Consider the following 19,148-nt stretch of genomic DNA (forward strand, 5'->3'; position numbering starts at 1 on the left):
CTTCTCTTCCGTAGACTAAACATCCCCAGTTCCCTCAGCCTCTCCTCATAACTCATGTGTTCCAGTCCCCTAATCATTTTTGTTGCCCTCCGCTGGACTCTTTCCAATTTTTCCACATCCTTCTTGTAGTGTGGGGCCCAAAACTGGACACAGTACTCCAGATGAGGCCTCACCAATGTCGAATAGAGGGGAACGATCACGTCCCTCGATCTGCTGGCAATGCCCCTACTTATACATCCCAAAATGCCATTGGCCTTCTTGGCAACAAGGGCACACTGTTGACTCATATCCAACTTCTTGTCCACTGTAACCCCTATGTCCTTTAATGCAGAACTGCTGCCTAGCCATTCGGTCCCTAGTCTGTAGCGGTACATGGGATTCTTCCATCCTAACTGCAGGACTCTGCACTCGTCCTTGTTGATCCTCATCAGATTTCTTTTGGCCCAATCCTCCAATTTGTCTAGGTCCCTCTGTATCCTATCCCTACCCTCCAGCGTATCTACCACTCCTCCCAGTTTAGTGTCATCTGCAAACTTGCTGAGGGTGAAATCCACACCATCCTCCAGATCATTTATGAAGACATTGAACAAAACCAGCCCCAGGACCGACCTCTGGGGCACTCCACTTGATACCGGCTGCCAACTAGACATGGAGCCATTGATCACTACCCGTTGAGCCCCACAATCTAGCCAGCTTTCTATCCACCTTCTAGTCCATTCATCCAGCTCATACTTCTTTAACTTGCTGGCAAGAATACTGTGGGAGACCGTGTCAAAAGCTTTGCTAAAGTCAAGGAACAACACGTCCACTGCTTTTCCTTCATCCACAGAGCCAGTTATCTCGTCATAGAAGGCAATTAGATTAGTCAGGCATGCCTTGCCCTTGGTGAATCCATGCTGACTGTTCCTGATCACTTTCCTCTCCTCTAAGTGCTTCAGAATTGATTCCTTGAGGACCTGCTCCATGATTTTTCCAGGGACTGAGGTGAGGCTGACTGGCCTGCAGTTCCCAGGATCCTCCTTCTTCCCTTTTTTAAAGATGGGCACTACATTAGCCTTTTTCCAGTCATCTGGGACCTCCCCCGATCGCCATGAGTTTTCAAAGATAATGGCCAATGGCTCTGCAATCACATCCGCCAACTCCTTTAGCATTCTCGGATGCAACGCTTCTAGCCTCATGGACTTGTGCTCGTCCAGCTTTTCTAAATAGTCCTGAACCACTTCTTTCTCCAGAGAGGGCTGGTCATCTTCTCCCCATGCTGTGCTGCCCAGTGCAGTAGTCTGGGAGCTGACCTTGTTTGTGAAGACAGAGGCAAAAAAAGCATTGAGTACATTAGCTTTTTCCACATCCTCTGTCACTAGGTTGCCTCCCTCATTCAGTAAGGGGCCCACACTTTCCTTGACTTTCTTCTTGTTGCTAACATACCTGAAGAAACCCTTCTTGTTACTCTTAACATCTCTTGCTAGCTGCAACTCCAGGTGTGATTTGGGCTTCCTGATTTCAATCCTGCAAGCCCAAGCAATATTTTTATACTCATCCCTGGTCATTTGTCCAATCTTCCACTTCTTTTAAGCTTCTTTTTTGTATTTAAGAGCAGCAAGGATTTCACTGTTAAGCCAAGCCGGTCGCCTGCCATATTTACTATTCGTTCTACACATCAGGATGGTTTGCACCTGTAACCTCAATAAGGATTCTTTAAAATACAGCCAGCTCTCCTGGACTCCTTTCCCCCTCATGTTATTCTCCCAGTGGATCTTGCCCATCACTTCCCTGAGGGAGTCAAAGTCTGCTTTTCTGAAGTCCAGGGTCTGTATTCTGCTGCTCTTCTTTCTTCCTTGTGATAGGATCCTGAACTTGACCATTTCATGGTCACTGCCTCCCAGGTTCCCATCCACTTTTGCTTCCCCTACTAATTCTTCCTGGTTTGTGAACAGCAGGTCAAGAAGAGCTCTGCCCCTACTTGGTTCCTCCAGCACCAGGAAATTGTCCCCTACATTTTCCAAAAACTTCCTGGATTGCCTGTGCACCGCTGTATTGCTCAGTATAGATGCTCTTATGATCTTATGAAGAATCCACGCCCCTGAGCACTGCAGTTATACCAACCTAATCCCCTGGTGTAGACACAGCTAGGTCAACAGAAGAATACTTCCGTCAACCTAGCTACTATCACTCAGGGAAGTGCAGCGACAAGAAAACTCCTTCTTGTGATATTTTTCCTTTTAGAGTAATGTATTTAACTCATTTGCATCTTTTTTCACAGATAGAAAGCCAGAGATCCAGAATATTTTCTCCAGGATGCAGTTCTGTCTCTATTAAATGGCAACAGTTTGATGCAAATGCACCAGAGCCATTGCAGGCTCCTGCTCAAATACAGTCTTTATTTAACAACGAAAGACTTCTTGTCTATGGATTTATCCCACATTGTACTCAGGTAAGGAATGATACAAGAAGCATCTTCTTTTTTGGGTGGGTAAAAATTAATATATACAATGGAGTCGCATCTTACACGGAGGTTAGGTTCTAAAGTCAGCGCGTAAGGCGAAAATCGCGTATAGTCAAAATTACCCTTAAAAATCCCTTAAATCTCCCATAAAGTACAGTATACTGTACATGGTTTTGTGTACACAATCCTTTATAGTAATATGTATAAATGTATAATGTATACAATAATGTACAGTATATAATAAAGAGTACATATGCAAAATATAATTTTATAAAATTACAGGGGGGTAATTACAGGGGGTTGTCAGGGCTTGATGTCGATCCAGGAGACAGATGATGGAGAGCTTGGGTGACTGAGAGCGAGTTGTAGACCAAGTGGTTGGCTCTGGTTCAGCTTGAGAAGTTGATTGCGTAGGCTCATCTGCTGCTGGTTGTTTTTCCTTGAAAAACATGGTGATCGGCAACTGTCGCTGTTGTCTCTTGAGCTGCTCAACCATTTCTTGATGTGGTCTCAAATCGTCCGTAATACTACATGTGATCCCTCGTTCCATAGAGGGATCGTATTCAGAAATTAAATCATTCAGGTGTTTCGCTGCTTGGAACACTTCAGCAAAAGTATGAAGATTCCAACTTGCTGGCTCTTCCTGTTCATCGTCATCATCTTCATCTTCTGTAGACGATTTTATCAGTTCCTCTAACTCTTCGTTAGTCAGTGTTTCTCTGTGGCTCTCAGTTAATTCTTCAATTCCTTCCTCAAGGATGTCAACGAAGCCATCACCACCCACTTGCCTGGCCACCTGAACAATGCGTTTCACTTCTTTGTCAATGGTCGGGAAACCCTTAAAATCATTCACACATTCTTTCCATAGGTTTTGCCAACATGCATTGACTGTTTCGGGCTTGATTGTATCCATTGCCTGTTTAACATAAGTGATGCAATCGGCATTGAAGGACTTCCAACACTCCATCACATTAAGATTAGGATCAGCATCCATAGCACTACGTATCCGTGAGATCGCAAGCCTCGTGTATGTGGCCTTGAAACAGCGAATCACGCCTTGGTCAAGAGGTTGGAGAATGGAGGTGGTATTGAGGGGAGAAAGATGACATCAACATTATTATGCGCAAACTGGAGTGCCACAGGGTGGCCAGGAGCATTGTCTATGATCAGCAACACTTTAAAGTCAAGTCCTTTCTCTTCGAGGTACCGCTTGACCTCCAGAATGAAACACTTGTGGAACCAATCCAGAAATAATGCTGCTGTCACCCAGCCTTTTTATTTGATTGCCAGAACACAGGCAAGAGATTTTTGTTCTTGCCTTTTAGGGCACGAGGATTTGCAGCTCTGTAGAGTAGGCCCGGCTTTATTAAATGCCCAGCCACATTGCCACAAAACAACACAGTCACACGGTCTTTAGCTGCTTTGAAGCCAGAGTCTTGTCTTTCTGATTTCGAAATGTAAGTGTGGTTGAGAGTTTTTTTCTAGAAGAGCCCAGTCTGGTCAGCATTATAAACTTGCTCCGGAAGATAGCCCTTTTCTTCTATGATTTTCTTTAATTGTTCAGGGTAGGCTTTTGCTGCCTCTTTGTTGGCAGATGCAGCTTCACCAGTTGTCTGAACTTGTTTGAGGTTGAAGCGGTTCCTAAAACTGTTAAGCCAACCTTGGCTGGCTTTGAATTCCTTCTCATCAGAAGGCTGTCCCTCTTCGGCGGGAGGTTTGAACAGCACGTAGAGGCTAAGAGCCTTTTCTCGCAACGTGTTGCCATCGATAAGCACACGTTTACAGTTCATGCCTTCCAGCCATAAGTTTAATGCCTTTTCAGTCTTCACTAAAGTCTTATCACGCACCTGGCTTGTAACCTTAGCAGTTATTGGAGCACTTGATGCCATGGCTTGATGAATTTCTCTCTCTCGAATCTTGATGGCACGGATGCTAGATTTGTTGCAGCCATATTTACATGCCATGTTGGAGACCGACATACCATCTCTCAATAAGTCCAACACAGCCAGTTTTTCCTCCAGCATTGGAACAGATCGCTGTTTCTTTGATTGAGCACCAGATGAAGTAGTTAGCTTGAGTTTAGGGGCCATGTTGTATGAAAAATACGTATCTTTAAACACTAGAATCACACTCAGGGTGGCGAGATGCTCACACCTATGAGAGGCATGCAGGAACTGAGACCGACTCAGGGAAGAGCAGATTCACGTCTCCCATCTCACACTCACTCCAGGGCATACGCTTATAGAGTGGAATGGTGGGCGGAATCGCCCGCACTATTTACAGGTATTTTGTTATTTTTCCTTTTTTTTTGCTGAGCGCGTATAGTTGAATTCGCATAAGTTAAGTGCGCGTATGATGCGACTCACCTATAATGCACTGCAAAGCTTCCTATATATTGATTGCTGGGATAAATTTTGTGTGACTTTCTTACACTGGCTTAAAAATGTTGTTTAAAAGCCTCACTGTGCCTGACCTGTAAGAAATATGGAGAAATAGGTGGTCCCTGCCCCAAGGAATGTACAGTCTTACCAACAGTCTGTACTAGGCGAACAACCAATTACTGACAACGATCCTCTTATCTGTCTTAGGTACTTACATGGCCTCCATTACCACAGTGCATCACTGTCTTTAATATATTTATCCTCACAACACCCCTATAATGCAGGGAAGTACAATCACCTGCATTTTACAAATTAAGAACTAAGTGACCCAGGAAGTGTCTTGTAGAACAGGGACTTGAACCCAAATCTCCTAACCTAGTACCATAATCACTAGACCATCCATCCTTCCATAGGATCATCCTTTCCCCAAATTTTTCTCAACTGGCATTGAAAATGGCTCAGCTGCTAGTGTGAATGAGACAAAACTGTTTTCAGTACAGTTACAGAAAGTACTATTGACACTTGTGTTCCCTGTAAACTGTGTGCTTGAATGGCGGCAGGAGAGATTTAAGTGCCACCCAGCTGATTAGGAGAGTACGCACTGCCGGCAGCATGTGTTCAGGTGCCCCTCCCCCCACATTGCTCCGTCCTGCAGCTGCTCCCAGGACCCTTCTGCTGGCTGTGCAGAGTGTCGGGGGGAGGGTGCTGATGTCAGGGTGTCCCCCTCTACCCCTGCCCCTGTACCCCATCTCCACAGAGCAGGGGACGCAGCTTGGCTCAGGACTCAGAGCTGCTGCCGGAAGGGTGAGTGACTGAGTGCCTTTCTTAAAGAGACAGTGCACTGTTTCTGAGATTTCCCATCCAGCAGCCAGCTCACACAGTCTCTCTCGCCCCCCCCCCACACGCACACTCGCTCTCTCTCTCACCCCCCCCCCCCACCCATGTACCCCATCTCTGCAGAGTGCGGGAGGGAAGACAACAGGGGCCAGGACAGATCAGGAGAGCTTTCAGTGAGTTTCTTAAAGAGACAGCGCAGGACGTCTGTCAGAAACTTTCCCAGCAGCCAGCACACACACACTGTCTCTGTGTCAAACACACACACTGTTTCTCTCTCACACAGATGTGCAGGTGAACAAGCCTCTGAAAGTGTGGCTGATGTGATGTGATTAGGTCCTATGATGGTGTCTCTTGAATAGATATGTGGACAGAGTTAGCAACAGGCTTTTTTGCAAGGATAGGTTCCTGGGTTAGTGTTTTTGTTGTATTTGCTTCAGGTTGGGGGGCTGTCTGTAAGCAAGGACTGGCCTGTCTCCCAAAATCTGTAAGAGTGAGGGATCGTCCTTCAGGATAGGATGTAGATCCTTGATGATGCGCTGGAGAGGTTTTAGTTGGGGTCTGAAGGTGACGGCTAGTGATGTTCTGTTACTTTCTTTGTTGGGCCTGTCCTGTCATAGGTGACTTCTACCAATGTACTATATGCCCCTCTGCCATATACATTGGCCAAACCGGACAGTCTACACAAAAGAATAAATGAACACAAATCAGATGTTAAGAATTATAACATTCAAAAACCAGTCGGAGAACACTTCAACCTCCCTGGACACTCAATTACAGACCTAAAAGTCTCAATTATTCAACAAAAAAACTTCGAAAACAGACTCCAACGAGAAACTGCAGAACTGGAATTAATTTGCAAATGGGACACCATTAAATTAGGCTTGAATAAAGACTGGGAGTGGATGAGTCATTACACAAACTAAAAACTATTTCCCCATGCTAATTTTCCCCCTACTGTTACTCACACCTTCTTGTCAATTGTTTGAAATGGACCATCCTGATTATCACTACAAAACTGTTTTTTTCTCCTGCTGATAATAGCCCACCTTAATCGATTAGTTTCGTTAGAGTTGGTATGGCAATCCCATTTTTTCATGTTCTCTGCATATCTATCTATTTATCTATCTACCTATCTTCCTACTGTATTTTCCACTGCATGCATCTGATGAAGTGGGCTTTAGCCCAGGAAAGTTTATGCGCAAATAAATTTGTTAGTCTCTAAGGTACCACAAGTACTCCTCGTTCTTTTTGCTGACACAGACTAACGTGGCTACCACTCTGAAACATATATTCTCTGTAATTTTATTCTTTCAAAGTGTGTTATTTTAGCGTTTTCACTGGTCTATGCATTTCATAATTTTTATTTCTCTTACACTTAAATTGAATTCTTTGAGTAGTGAGTTCTGTAATGCCTATAATGTTCTGTCCTGGCTGGAGTAATTATCCCTATTTAACTTTTTTAAAATATATATTATATCTAGGTTTTTTGTTTCTACTGGTGGTGTACATCCACACATACCTTGGTGCACATAACAAAATTTATTCTGCACATGGATGGAAAAAATTAGAGGGAACATTGGTTGACACACTTTTTATTGGCCACCAACCTTTATCACACAAGTTGTAGAGGGAATCAAACTTTAATAGAAACCATCTTCTCAACAAAATGTCGTATGTGATGTTCCTGTCATTGTGCTTAAATACATTTAGGATTCCTTTTTTGTGGGTCTTCTGTATAGATTCTTTTGTGTACCAGGGAAAATGTTTTTAAAGATATGCATCTGATTACTCACAACTCCAATTCTGTTTGCATTTCTGAAAATGGAGCATCACTGCAGAAGTACTGACAGCACGGAATGATAGGGAAAAATGAGAGGAATACATTTCTTATTTCTTTCAGGCCACCTTAAATGCACTAATAAATGACCAAGAATTGCAAGAAATGGTATCAACCACTGAATTACAGAAGACAACAGGAACAGTGAGTTAGGCCAATGTTATTTATACATACCATATGTTAGGGGGCTTATTCCTTCACCCACTTACTTCCCTTGTCCTTCTCGCATGAACAGAGAGCAACAATACCCGAAGTCCAAAGGTGCAAACAATTTGATGTTTATTGGGGTAAACTTCCAGCAAGCATGATTCCAGTTTCCTTTCTTAGTGTCCCTCTTTCCAGCTCTGACACCACAGAGCCTTACCTGTGTCCCTGTTCCCATTCCCCCCCTCTTAGCAAAACATGATTCCAATTTCCCCACCCCCATTCTCTGTTCCCTTCCCCCCACCCACCCCACTCACTTCCTGATTGACTGCAGACTATATAGTAAAACATGAGTTCTGCTTAGCTATACCTTAACCAATCATTTTACTGAAATTTAACTAACCAATCCTAACATACTGTAACATGATTATTTAACCAATTATATCCCACCACCTTAATTAGTTTACACCCAGCAAAATTAATTATACAGCAGACAGAAACAATCACAGAACCAGACAGAGATTATACAGACAAACAATAGGGAAATGGGGACTACAGTGATAGAACAAACACAGAAATGAGGATTTCACATCCCAGGTATTGATAAGTGAGTTCTTGCCAGACAGGATGCCATCAAACTAAGTTTCCTGTTACATCTTCTAGGCACTTCCCTTTCTCTGGAGGCAATAGGCCTTATCAGGACAGCCCTAACAGCCTAATAGCACCTAACAGCCCAATAGCACCTTATTTCAATGTGACTAGTTTGGAATGTGAGGATGTGACCGTTCACTTCCCAGCTTATGGCTGCCTCTGCTGCTTAGCCAAAGGCCTTAGCCTAAGAACAGGGCCTCAGACTGTCACAGTAAGAGAAAGCTCTTACACCAGCAGACAGTGATTTTGATTCTTTCTTTTATACCTCTATAACTAGCTAAGTGATAAGAATACACCTAAATTCTTAGAGTATAGGCCTTTACAGACAGGCCTGAATATCTATATCCTAACACCATATACATGTTGTTTTAAAATAGCACATACCCTTGTTTTCAGCATTTTTGCTTCTGCTGTTTTAATAAAGAACCTCAGCCTCATTTGAAGGAAGCTTTTAAAAAGGCAGCTGACTTATGTGGGATAAGTGAGCACATTTCCGACATGCTTGATGGCCCAGACTGATTTGTAAAATATAAACTTACCTGGGTGGAAGGTGGTTCTTCTCATTTTAGGAATTTGTTGGGGCTACCTCTGTAGTTTCTGACGTTGAGGTGATGTTAGCTGACCTCTGCTGGGGATGATGCAGCAGCGTTCTCTTTCAATACTTAAGCCATTGCTTTTTGGAAAAATTCTAAAAGAACTGAGGCCTGGTCTACACTACATAGTTAGGTCGACGTAAGGCCGCTAGTTATGACCTAATTATGTCAGTGTACACACTGAAGCCTTGTCGTGCCGATGTAAATGCCCAGCTACATCGACATACTAACTCCACATCCACAAGAGGCATAGGGCTTATGTCAGTGTAGTTAGGGCAATGCAGCATCTGTGTAGACACCTCTTTACTTACATTGGCTGTTGGCCATTTCAGGGCTCCATGCTGGATCTGTGAAATTGATGAAAAAACTCAGGGAGGTGAGAAGCCCGAGTGGCTCACTCCCGCTCCCAGTGGGGAGGCGAGAAGCTGAGAATCCGGTGGGCAGCTGGCCTCAGGTCCCAGTTGGGAGGCAAGAAGCCAAGCTGGCTCCTGGCGGGGAGCTGCGCCTGGCTCTCAGTCCTGGCTCTCAATCCCCAACACTATTCCTCTTCAGTCTCTGGAAGTGCTCCTGGTGAGGATGTGCACCATTGACAGGAGTGTAGTGTGGACATCAGTGACTGCAGTAATTGCTGAGGTGGCTGTAAGTCAACCTAACAGGTCAACTTAAGTCTGTAGTGTAGACTGTAGTGTAGATGCCCTGAGAGAGGAGGAATCGTAAAAGGCAGCACTATCCAGTGTGACCAAAGGTTGTGACTGTTTCAGTTAATATTGAAGAAACTGCAGATCCACTCCCTATGGGAAAGCACGGAAGCAGTCCTAAATAACTTCCTAAACTGAAAAGAGGAAAATGGCTAAAAGAGGCATTTATTTACTTTTCAGAGCTTGTCTACTCCTGGAAATTCACCTAAATAACTATTCCAGAATAATTATTTATTAATAATTATTTTGAAATCGTTACTTTGGTGTAAATTCATGTTGAGCATTTTTATTTATTAATGAGTGCATCTTTGCTGTTTATCTTAATCCACATTGGAAGCTATTTCAGTAAATTTCAAAGCTCTTATACAGACAAACTGGGTTGGTGCAAATGGGGAAGGTACTCATCCTAATGAGTCAGGTACTCTTTAAACTACTGTCCTGAGAGGTTCAAATGCTCATCTGGGCTTCAGATCAGTATTCCTCTTCATGGGTCAAGTTTTTAGTTTGTACCTCCACAAATCACACTCCTTCTTTTGATCCCACAACTAGTCAAAGGTGCAGAAAGGACAGATGCAATTTTGACAGGTGCAAATTGCGATTGCAAAAAGAGAAGCTGCCTTATGAAAATCTGGGCCAAATTTCGAAGATGAGTGTTATTTTTCTATGCCTCAGATAGAATCTGAGAATTCCCACCATTTTTTCCTTTCCCCTGTATCCAGAAAGATCCCTTTGTTTTGGCTACCAACATCTAGCCAAAAAGGACTCACCAGGGGTTCCCTTCTGAGTCAGTCAATGTTTTTTTTAAAAATGGACCTGTGGAGATGATTGGATGACACATTGCTCCATGTCCTTACTGGGCTGGGTTTAACAGTCCTCAGTACTCCCACTCCTTGTTGGCTTTAACATATTACAGTTGTACAGATTATTTTCCTCCTCTTGGCTAGAGTGGTGCAGTTGAAACAGAAATTACATCACCGGTTTGCACAGTTCACTGTCCCCCAGAGCTGATGGTATAAAGGTATGATGACTTTTAAAAGTTAAAAAAATGCGCACTAATCATAAAAATACAAAATTATTTCAAACAAGGTGTGGGATGTAATGCTCCTCTATGGAAAATACTGCCTTGAAACTTTTAACATTCAATAAAATGTAACTTTAGATGCCAGTTGTCCTGAAACTGAATCCTCATTGATCAGAAGACTTTAAAAATCAGAAAACCTTATACATAAAATGGAGATTTTTAAATACAAGGTTTTAAATTGGTGATCATTTGAACTTGTCTCTTTTCCTTAATGTAGCTTCTCCACAAACTCACAGCAAGAGCCCTCATTAGGGATTATGAAGATGGGATACTTCATGAAAATGAAACAGAACATGAGGTTTGTCATTCTAAAGATAAGAATATGAACTAGGAACCACTATTTTATCTCAGTTTATGCTTAAAACAAGAACTGTTAAAGGGGTTCAGTGAAATGGGGTTAGGAAGAAGAGAGGTGGAGAGAATGTTTGACTTGGGAATGGAAATTGGAAGGTTGCAGTATGAATTTCATAGATTTTAAGGCTGAAATGGACCATTATGATCATCTAGTCTGATGTCCTGGATAACACAAGCCAAAAGAACATGCCCAGTAACTTCTGCATCAAGCCCAGAACTTCTGTTTGAGCTATAGAATATCTTTTAGAAAGAGAGAGAGTCTTGATTGAAAACCTTCAGGTGATGGTGAACCCATCACATCCCCAGATAAGTTCCACTTAGTTTCTGTTCAAGAATTGTCTACTGTCGGAAATCTTTACCTCATGTAGGTACTTGTAGACTGTGATCAAGTCACTTCTTAACCTTCTGTTGGATAAACCAAATAGATTGAACTTCTTAAGTCTCTCACTAGAAGGCATGTTTTCCACATGTCAAATCATTTTTGTAGCTCTTTTCTGAACATCCTGTTTTTCAACATTCAGTTTCACATATGTTTATAGACATGAGGGCATAATCCTGTAAACCTTTACTTGCTTGTATGTGTGAAGACCTGGTCGTGCAAACTTTATTCACCTGAGTAGTCCCACTGGAAGTCAGAGTTTTAGAAGCCAGTTGGACCCTCATGTGAGAAAAGTTTGCAGGAGTGGGTCCCAAGCTTTGGGGTCAGATTGCGGGGGAAATATAGTAGTGGTACTTTTCACAGCTCTGCCTACAAAATAAGCTCTATCCATGTGAGTTGGGTGTAATGCTGCATCACAGTAAATCATGCAGATGTTTAAAATATGATGGTGCATGTTTTCAGAGCTCTACTAGTCTCCTTGAGCTTGTCTCCCCTTCACTGGGACTTGATTATGCCCATGTGCTCTTCTAGGCAAATTGGGGTTGATTGGGGGGAATAAATAAGTGATGGTACCTTCCAAATGCCATCCTCTTGAGGCACCAAAGTGAGACAGTTAATTCACAGATAGTAAATTTTGCAAATCTGTGACACCCCCATACTGCTTTCTTACAAATAGTTAACACTGTTGACATTTAAATGATGGTTATTGGGCATTTGAGGTAACACTTCACTAAAATGAGTGGGCGGGGAGAGGGGGGGTCAGTCACACATTTCAGAGCAACTGGTCCATGCTCTGCCATACCAACAGAAATCTCCGCACCACTTACACTCAGTTGACATTTTTGAGATTTTCTTCACAGCCATGACAGCTAGAGGCTTACTTTATTTTCATTAAATGAAAGCTGAGATTCTGGAGAACATGATTGTTTGTTTGTTTTCAGAGAGGTCTCAGTATATCGTATGTCTGTGTACAGGATGTTTCTGAGTCCTGAACAGGCTTAAGCATTTCCATTCCTGACTTGACACAAATTGTGTCCCATAGGTGCAAGGTGTTTTGCTTTAGTTGTGCTGCTGACATGGTGCCCTTTAGGTTTCAGTAATGACTGTCATTGATCCAGGATCTGATAAGGAGTCATATGCTTGCATTGGAAGGAGCTGGAAGCCCAATGGAGCCCTGATTGACTTGTGACAAGACCATTCCAGTGCAGTTTTTCTTTAAGAATTACCAGTTCCAGTTTCCTCTCCCTCAGCACAAGTGGATAAATCTGCAAGTAGCCGAGAGGGTTAGGATTAGCCCCTCTCCCTTCAGAACACTTCTAAACAGGAAGCAGGAAATTGGGTACACAAACATAACCACATCTGCACTGCTTAGAAATAGCTGCAAGCTGAGCTAGCTTACTTATATCCATAGTGCATAAGAACATATTGTGTATATTCAGTTTTGACATTGACACTTATTCTAGCGAATATTGTTTTCACCTGTATGTTTTGTTTTTAAACATATTTTGTCATTATATAACAACCTAGATGAAGAAACATACTTTGAAAGTCCTGATTATTAACCTCAGCATGGAGAACTCCATCATAACCCAGTTTACAAGCTTTGTGGCAGTAGAAAAAAGGGTATGTGTTTCCATTAAAATGTCCCATTACTGTCTCTATGTCTCTAAAAATTCTTTAGAAAATAACTGAAAAGAAAAACAATTACTGTAATCTTGTAAGAATTAAAGCACATATTGCTTAATATTATCACAGTGAACAATTTTAGTTCTTTTACAGAAGAACTAAAATTATTTTTGCAAAAGCTTGTGTTCTTTGGTGCTTTTTGAATTATATGTTACTTTCCTTATGAAGCTTCTTTTATATCATACGTTGTTGGAGTACCTAAGCATCCAACCAAAGTCTGTTTCTGTCCCACCCACTACCCAGACTAGATGTTTGCAAGTGAACCAACAGAGAGGCATAATCTCTGTGTTTATTTTGGAGATACTTGCTTTTTTAATGATTTAGAAACTGCAATTTTCTTTTTGTATCTGTGTATGCATGTGGCAGAGTTCAGAACTGTGCAAGTGTTCTGACTTCTGGACTATATCTGTAGGCACAACTTCTATAAAGGCACCATCTCTGGTCCAGAAAGAACTTTTTAATCTAGAAGAACAACACTTTTACCCTGTAGTCCTGCAACTGTAATTGAAAGAAACTGTTTGGGTTGCGGGCAGCAAGTACTGTGTCTTCCGATATGTCTGTACAGCATCTAGCACATTAGGAACTATTATAGTATAAGTAATACTGATAGTTATTAATTATTATTTATTTAGGATTATAAGTATACTAAAGGAAAATAATCAGTTCCCTATTACGGTATAATTATCTGAATGTCATGGAGGGCATTGAGTAAGTTGGGATAACTTAAGGAACAGGAGACGTCCATATTTTGGACCATTACATTTGTACTGCATTTAAAACTAAAAATAGGCTGGCACAGATTTTGTTCATAGAAATAAATATTGTTTTGTTTGTGCCTTTTAAGAATATAACTCATACATTTGACAGATGTCATCACATGTATAATATCCCAGCAATCCTGTGTAATAGTTATTGGTGGAATTATTGTCCCTTTCTTGTAAATACGGCTCCTTAATCAGCCAAAGATTTACTGTTAAGCTCTGTGTGGCACCCCTCCGCACTTGGTCACTACCTCCCTAGCAAAAATCTAGTCAGAGCTTTCACTCTTCTGGCAGTTCTTGCTCTGATTTTCAGACAATGTAATCATCTGTGTTGTTACCTCCTGGTAATGATCTTTATATAATACAAATTTTATAAATAAAGTGCCATTCTACTCAGGCTCTCTGATTACTGTGAAATATCATAAACAACAGTTAAACGTAAACAGTATAAACTTGGCAGTATAAAAATCAGATAACCTGCTAAAAAGCATACTGGTTCCAATACATTGGAAAACATCTTTATCATATACATGTATAATAAAGCAGGTCATGTATCTTGTACATATATCAGAAAAAAGGAAATTTAAACATCATCTTTGTATATTAGGATTCTGTACATCATCTACCATGTTCCAGACCACTGCATTATACTCACAGAAGAAATACTCTTTTCTTCTCGTAATCTACAATATGTTGGTGTGTTTGGTTGCTCTTAACCATTGACTTATATACGGGAGTTGTGATGGGGAAGTGACACATGAATAACAGCTGACATCCAAAATTTTAAACTGTCTGATTGATCTGCCCGCTGAAAGCAAGTGAGAGGGTAATTTCTGAACTGAAATTACATAAAATACAAAAGAGGTTTCTCAAAATACTTGGAGGTGCATTGCCAGTGTTGTGTGCCAGTCCATTTACTACCAATAGTGTGTTATGATACGACAACCCTTAATGCAGTCGGGCATTATAAAGTTACATTTACTCCGTGTTTGTGTATACTGAGCATCTTTTATATACTGAATACACCTCCTCTCTATATTTCCTTGCAAGTTTCACCCAGCATTTGACTCTCAACCTTACATTGTCTGATAGCGAGGGAATCTTTGTCATAACAAGCATCACTTTTAAGGATTACAATAAAATTGAAGACAATTCTCTAGTTTGTAATTCTGTTGTGTTTTAATTTAGGATGTTAATGAAGTTAAGCATGCTGGTCTTCCAAACATTCTTGAACTTATAGCTGAGGAAGATGTAGACTTTTTACCCTACATGGACTGGGAACATGAGACATCTGGACATGGATACCTGTCTTCTAATAGAGGAGTGGGATTTGGCAGATGTGAATCGGTAAATACGCTTTATGCGTTCTTGTTTTTACCATTTTTTGTGTATTACCCAGTTGTGGTAGTAGATGATTTATAAGGTAGCAGTTGGTAGTTGTTTATAAAGTCTGCACCATTTCTTATTATTCTGGATGCAATTAATTTCATAAATGTTTGTGTGAAGTGCAAAAAATCAGAGGACTCTCTCTCAAAGAAAGGCAAGGTACATAAAAGGTGGTGTGGCATCAGGCCCCATTGCAGCAGAGATCTTTGAGAGAGAAGAGGATTCTAGTGGCCCTTTACTGTCTTCCAGGATAAATTCTTCCCTTTCCGTCCAGGGTCTTATACCATGCTTTCAGGCTGCTATTTCCCTCTCTTGGGAATATATACTTTATATATACTGCATTTATTTATATATATATTAGTCTTGGAATATACAGAAAACAAAAAATGTACAAAGGAATGTACAGAAAACAAAAAATAGTTTCTTTGCTTATAGCCCCAAGCCTCTTTGGGTCTAGTGCTAGCTAAAGATCTCTCTCCCTTGCTTTTTCAGGGTCTTATACCATACTTACATTACAGGCTGCTGCTTCACTTTTTTGTGCCATGTCTACACTACCAATTTGTGTCAACAGAAGTGATGCTGACATAATAAAAATCACAATTTCGTGTTCATTCTTGCTCTCTCTGTTGGCAGATCATGTCCACGGTGTGGCCTCCCTCCGATCCACAGGGGGAGGAACCACTTTATGTGCCTGGGTGGGTGGAGTCAAGCCAGGTTCACCCTTCTCACTGGAAATTGAGAGGCAGGAAGGGAAGTACAAAAAGAGGAACCTTCAGCTCAGTTGGAGCCGAGTCAGGGCAGGAGACAGGTGAATATCGCTCACTGCTGGCCTCTTACTCCGCTGCTGAACCAAGTGGTGCCCTGACCCCAGAGGAGACCAAGTCCATGGAGGAGCTGCTGATGGCTATGTACCCCCGGGAGATGGACAACACCTACAGTGCCCAGGTACCAAACAAAGAGGTAGTAGGAAGTGGCCCAGGGACACTAGACTATAGTCTGGTTGCATGGTTGCCTGAATCCAGGTCTGTGTGTTTCGGGCAGATCCCCGCTGACCCACTGACAGAACATCCTGCCACTTATAGCCTGGGGCTGAGAACCAGTGGACTAGGGAGGGCCTGGGTTCCCCTACCCCCTGGTGTTAAACCCATCCCAGGGGTGGCAGCCTCCCCACCATAGGTGAAAAGGCCTGTGTTTGTCTGCTGTTTGCCAGATCTGAGACAACAATCTGTGTAGTGCTCTGTCCTGCATGAGGGCCAGAGCCTATAGCCTGCTTGTTAGCTCTGCTGTACTGGAGTGCCAGAGCCCACAGACGGTTTGGTGCGCCGCCCCACCGAGAGGGTCAGGGCATTAGCACCTGATTTGCTAATTCCCCTGATGTTAAGCAGTGACCCCAGTGACATAATGAGGCAGTGTGGCTTCCCTCTGACCCAGATGGGGAGGGACAACCGCCACCGCACTATATACCCCTTTTTGACCCAAGCAGCTAGTCAAAATTTGAGGCCCTGGTATTCCAGTTGGGGGATAGAAATTGATGAAAGACTCTGCGTCAAAAAATATCCTGATCTTGCTTATTAACAGGGAATGTACGAGGTCCTGGGTCCCCAAAGGTAGGAGGAACCAGGAAACAAAAAACAGTTTCTTTGCTTATAGCCCCAAGCCTCCTTGGGTCTAGTGCTAGCTAGAGATCTCTCTCCCTAGTTTTTTCCATGGTCTTATACCATGCTTTCAGGCTGCTGCTTCCCTTTCTTGCTGTTTGTCTCTTTGGGATTGGGTATGAACGCACCCTACAATTAACATAACTGGCAGGATATGTAAAGCAGGAGCCCCTGCCCACCCAAGACAAAAGCATTTGCGAACCCACCCAGGGAACATGCATACACTCCTTGCCGAAACCCCATTCACCACTCAGTCCAAAACTCCTGGATGGGTTCACAACCCCTTATGGCTTAGGTGAGGAGGTCGTGCTTAACTTACCCTGACAATCATGTTAATTGTAAGAGCGCAGTCACATCTAATTTCAAAGATGTTTTAACTAAGCCCATAACAATACCTTCCCTTCCACCCTGCTATACACATCCTCACCCAAGATCCCACTATGGATAAGGTCCTGTGTAAATCATGATTTCATGGATTACATGGAAATTGTGAAATTAGCCCAATACCGTGATGTTTCCTACAGCAGGGAGACTGTTGGAAAAATCATGGAATTGGGCTCAATTGGCTGCTCATGGGAAAGAGAGGGGAGGGCATTGTCCTGGATGTGGGGTGTCTCACCATGTGGCACTGGCTGGCAGGCCCAGGGCAGGGATTGGGGCCTGTGCTCAGTTTCATAGAATCGTAGGACTGGAAGGGATCTCGAGAGGTCTTTTAGTCCAGTTCCCTACACTCAAGGCAGGACTAGATATTATCTAGACCATCCCTGAGAGGTGTTTGTCTAACCTGCTCTTAAAAGCCTCCAATGATGGAGATTCCACAACCTCTGTAGGCAATTTATTCCAGTGCTTAACCACCCTGACAGTTAGGAAGTTTTTCCTAATGTCCAACCTAAACCGCCCTTGCTGCAATTTAAGCCCATTGCTTCTTGTCCTATCCTCAGAGGTTAATGAGAACAGTTTTTCTCCATCCTCCTTGGAACAACCTTTTATGTACTTGAAAACTGTTATCATGTTTTTACCCCCCCTCAGTCTTCTCTTTTCCAGACTAAACTAACCCAATTTATTTCATTCTTCCCCTTCTTGACCTTTAATCATTTTTGTTGCTTTTCTCTGGACTTTCTCCAATTTGTCCACATCTTTCCTGAAATGTGGCACCCAGAACTGGACACAGTATTCCAGTTGAGGCCTAATCAGCATGGAGTAGAGCAGAAGATTTACTTCTTGTGTCTTGCTTACAACAGTCCTGCTAATACATCCCAGAATGATGTTTGCTTTTTTTGCAACAGTGTTACACTATTGACTCATAGTTAGCTTGTGATCCACTGTGATCCCCCAGAATCCTTTCCGCAATACTCCTTCCTAGGCAGTCATTTCCCATTTTGTATGGTTGTAACCAGTGATGAACTGCCAAAAGCTGAAGAACCGGTTTCTTCAGTGGTAGATACGCTGGAGGGGAGGGATAGGATACAGAAGGACCTAGACAAATTGGAGGATTGGGCCAAAAGAAATCTGATGAGGTTCAATAAGGATAAGTGCAGGGTCCTGCACTTAGGACGGAAGAATCCAATGCACCGCTACAGACTAGGGACTGAATGGCTAGGCAGCAGTTCTGCGGAAAAGGACCTAGGGGTGACAGTGGACGAGAAGCTGGATATGAGTCAGCAGTGTGCCCTTGTTGCCAAGAAGGCCAATGGCATTTTGGGATGTATAAGTAGGAGCATAGCGAGCAGATCGAGGGACGTGATCGTCCCCCTCTATTCGACATTGGTGAGGCCTCATCTGGAGTACTGTGTCCAGTTTTGGGCCCCACACTACAAGAAGGATGTGGATAAATTGGAGAGAGTCCAGCGAAGGGCAACAAAAATGATTAGGGGTCTAGAACACATGACTTATGAGGAGAGGCTGAGGGAGCTGGGATTGTTTAGCCTGCAGAAGAGAAGAATGAGGGGGGATTTGATAGCTGCTTTCAACTACCTGAAAGGGGGTTCCAAAGAGGATGGCTCTAGACTGTTCTCAGTGGTAGCAGATGACAGAACGAGGAGTAATGGCCTCAAGTTGCAGTGGGGGAGGTTTAGATTGGATATTAGGAAAAACTTTTTCACTAAGAGGGTGGTGAAACACTGGAATGCGTTGCCTAGGGAGGTGGTGGAATCTCCTTCCTTGGAAGTTTTTAAGGTCAGGCTTGACAAAGCCCTGGCTGGGATGATTTAACTGGGAATTGGTCCTGCTTCGAGCAGGGGGTTGGACTAGATGACCTTCAGG

General features: G+C 42.7%; 1 protein-coding gene across 7 annotated transcripts in view; it reads left to right on the forward strand.

Moving 5' to 3' along the window:
* Positions 1-19,148, forward strand: part of PARP4 (poly(ADP-ribose) polymerase family member 4) — a 120,773-nt gene that overhangs the window by 68,675 nt on the left and 32,950 nt on the right. For all 7 annotated transcript variants that reach the window (XM_077809051.1, XM_077809090.1, XM_077809098.1 and 4 more), the window contains exons 26-31: positions 2,261-2,431; positions 7,562-7,642; positions 10,883-10,963; positions 12,926-13,021; positions 15,034-15,192; positions 15,865-16,176. In XM_077809051.1, the coding sequence (XP_077665177.1) occupies positions 2,261-2,431; positions 7,562-7,642; positions 10,883-10,963; positions 12,926-13,021; positions 15,034-15,192; positions 15,865-16,176 (900 nt within the window). The remainder of the gene's footprint in view (positions 1-2,260; positions 2,432-7,561; positions 7,643-10,882; positions 10,964-12,925; positions 13,022-15,033; positions 15,193-15,864; positions 16,177-19,148) is intronic.

This window comes from Eretmochelys imbricata, chromosome 1 (genome assembly GCF_965152235.1).
Source record: "Eretmochelys imbricata isolate rEreImb1 chromosome 1, rEreImb1.hap1, whole genome shotgun sequence".
Classification (NCBI taxonomy): Eukaryota; Metazoa; Chordata; order Testudines; family Cheloniidae; genus Eretmochelys; species Eretmochelys imbricata.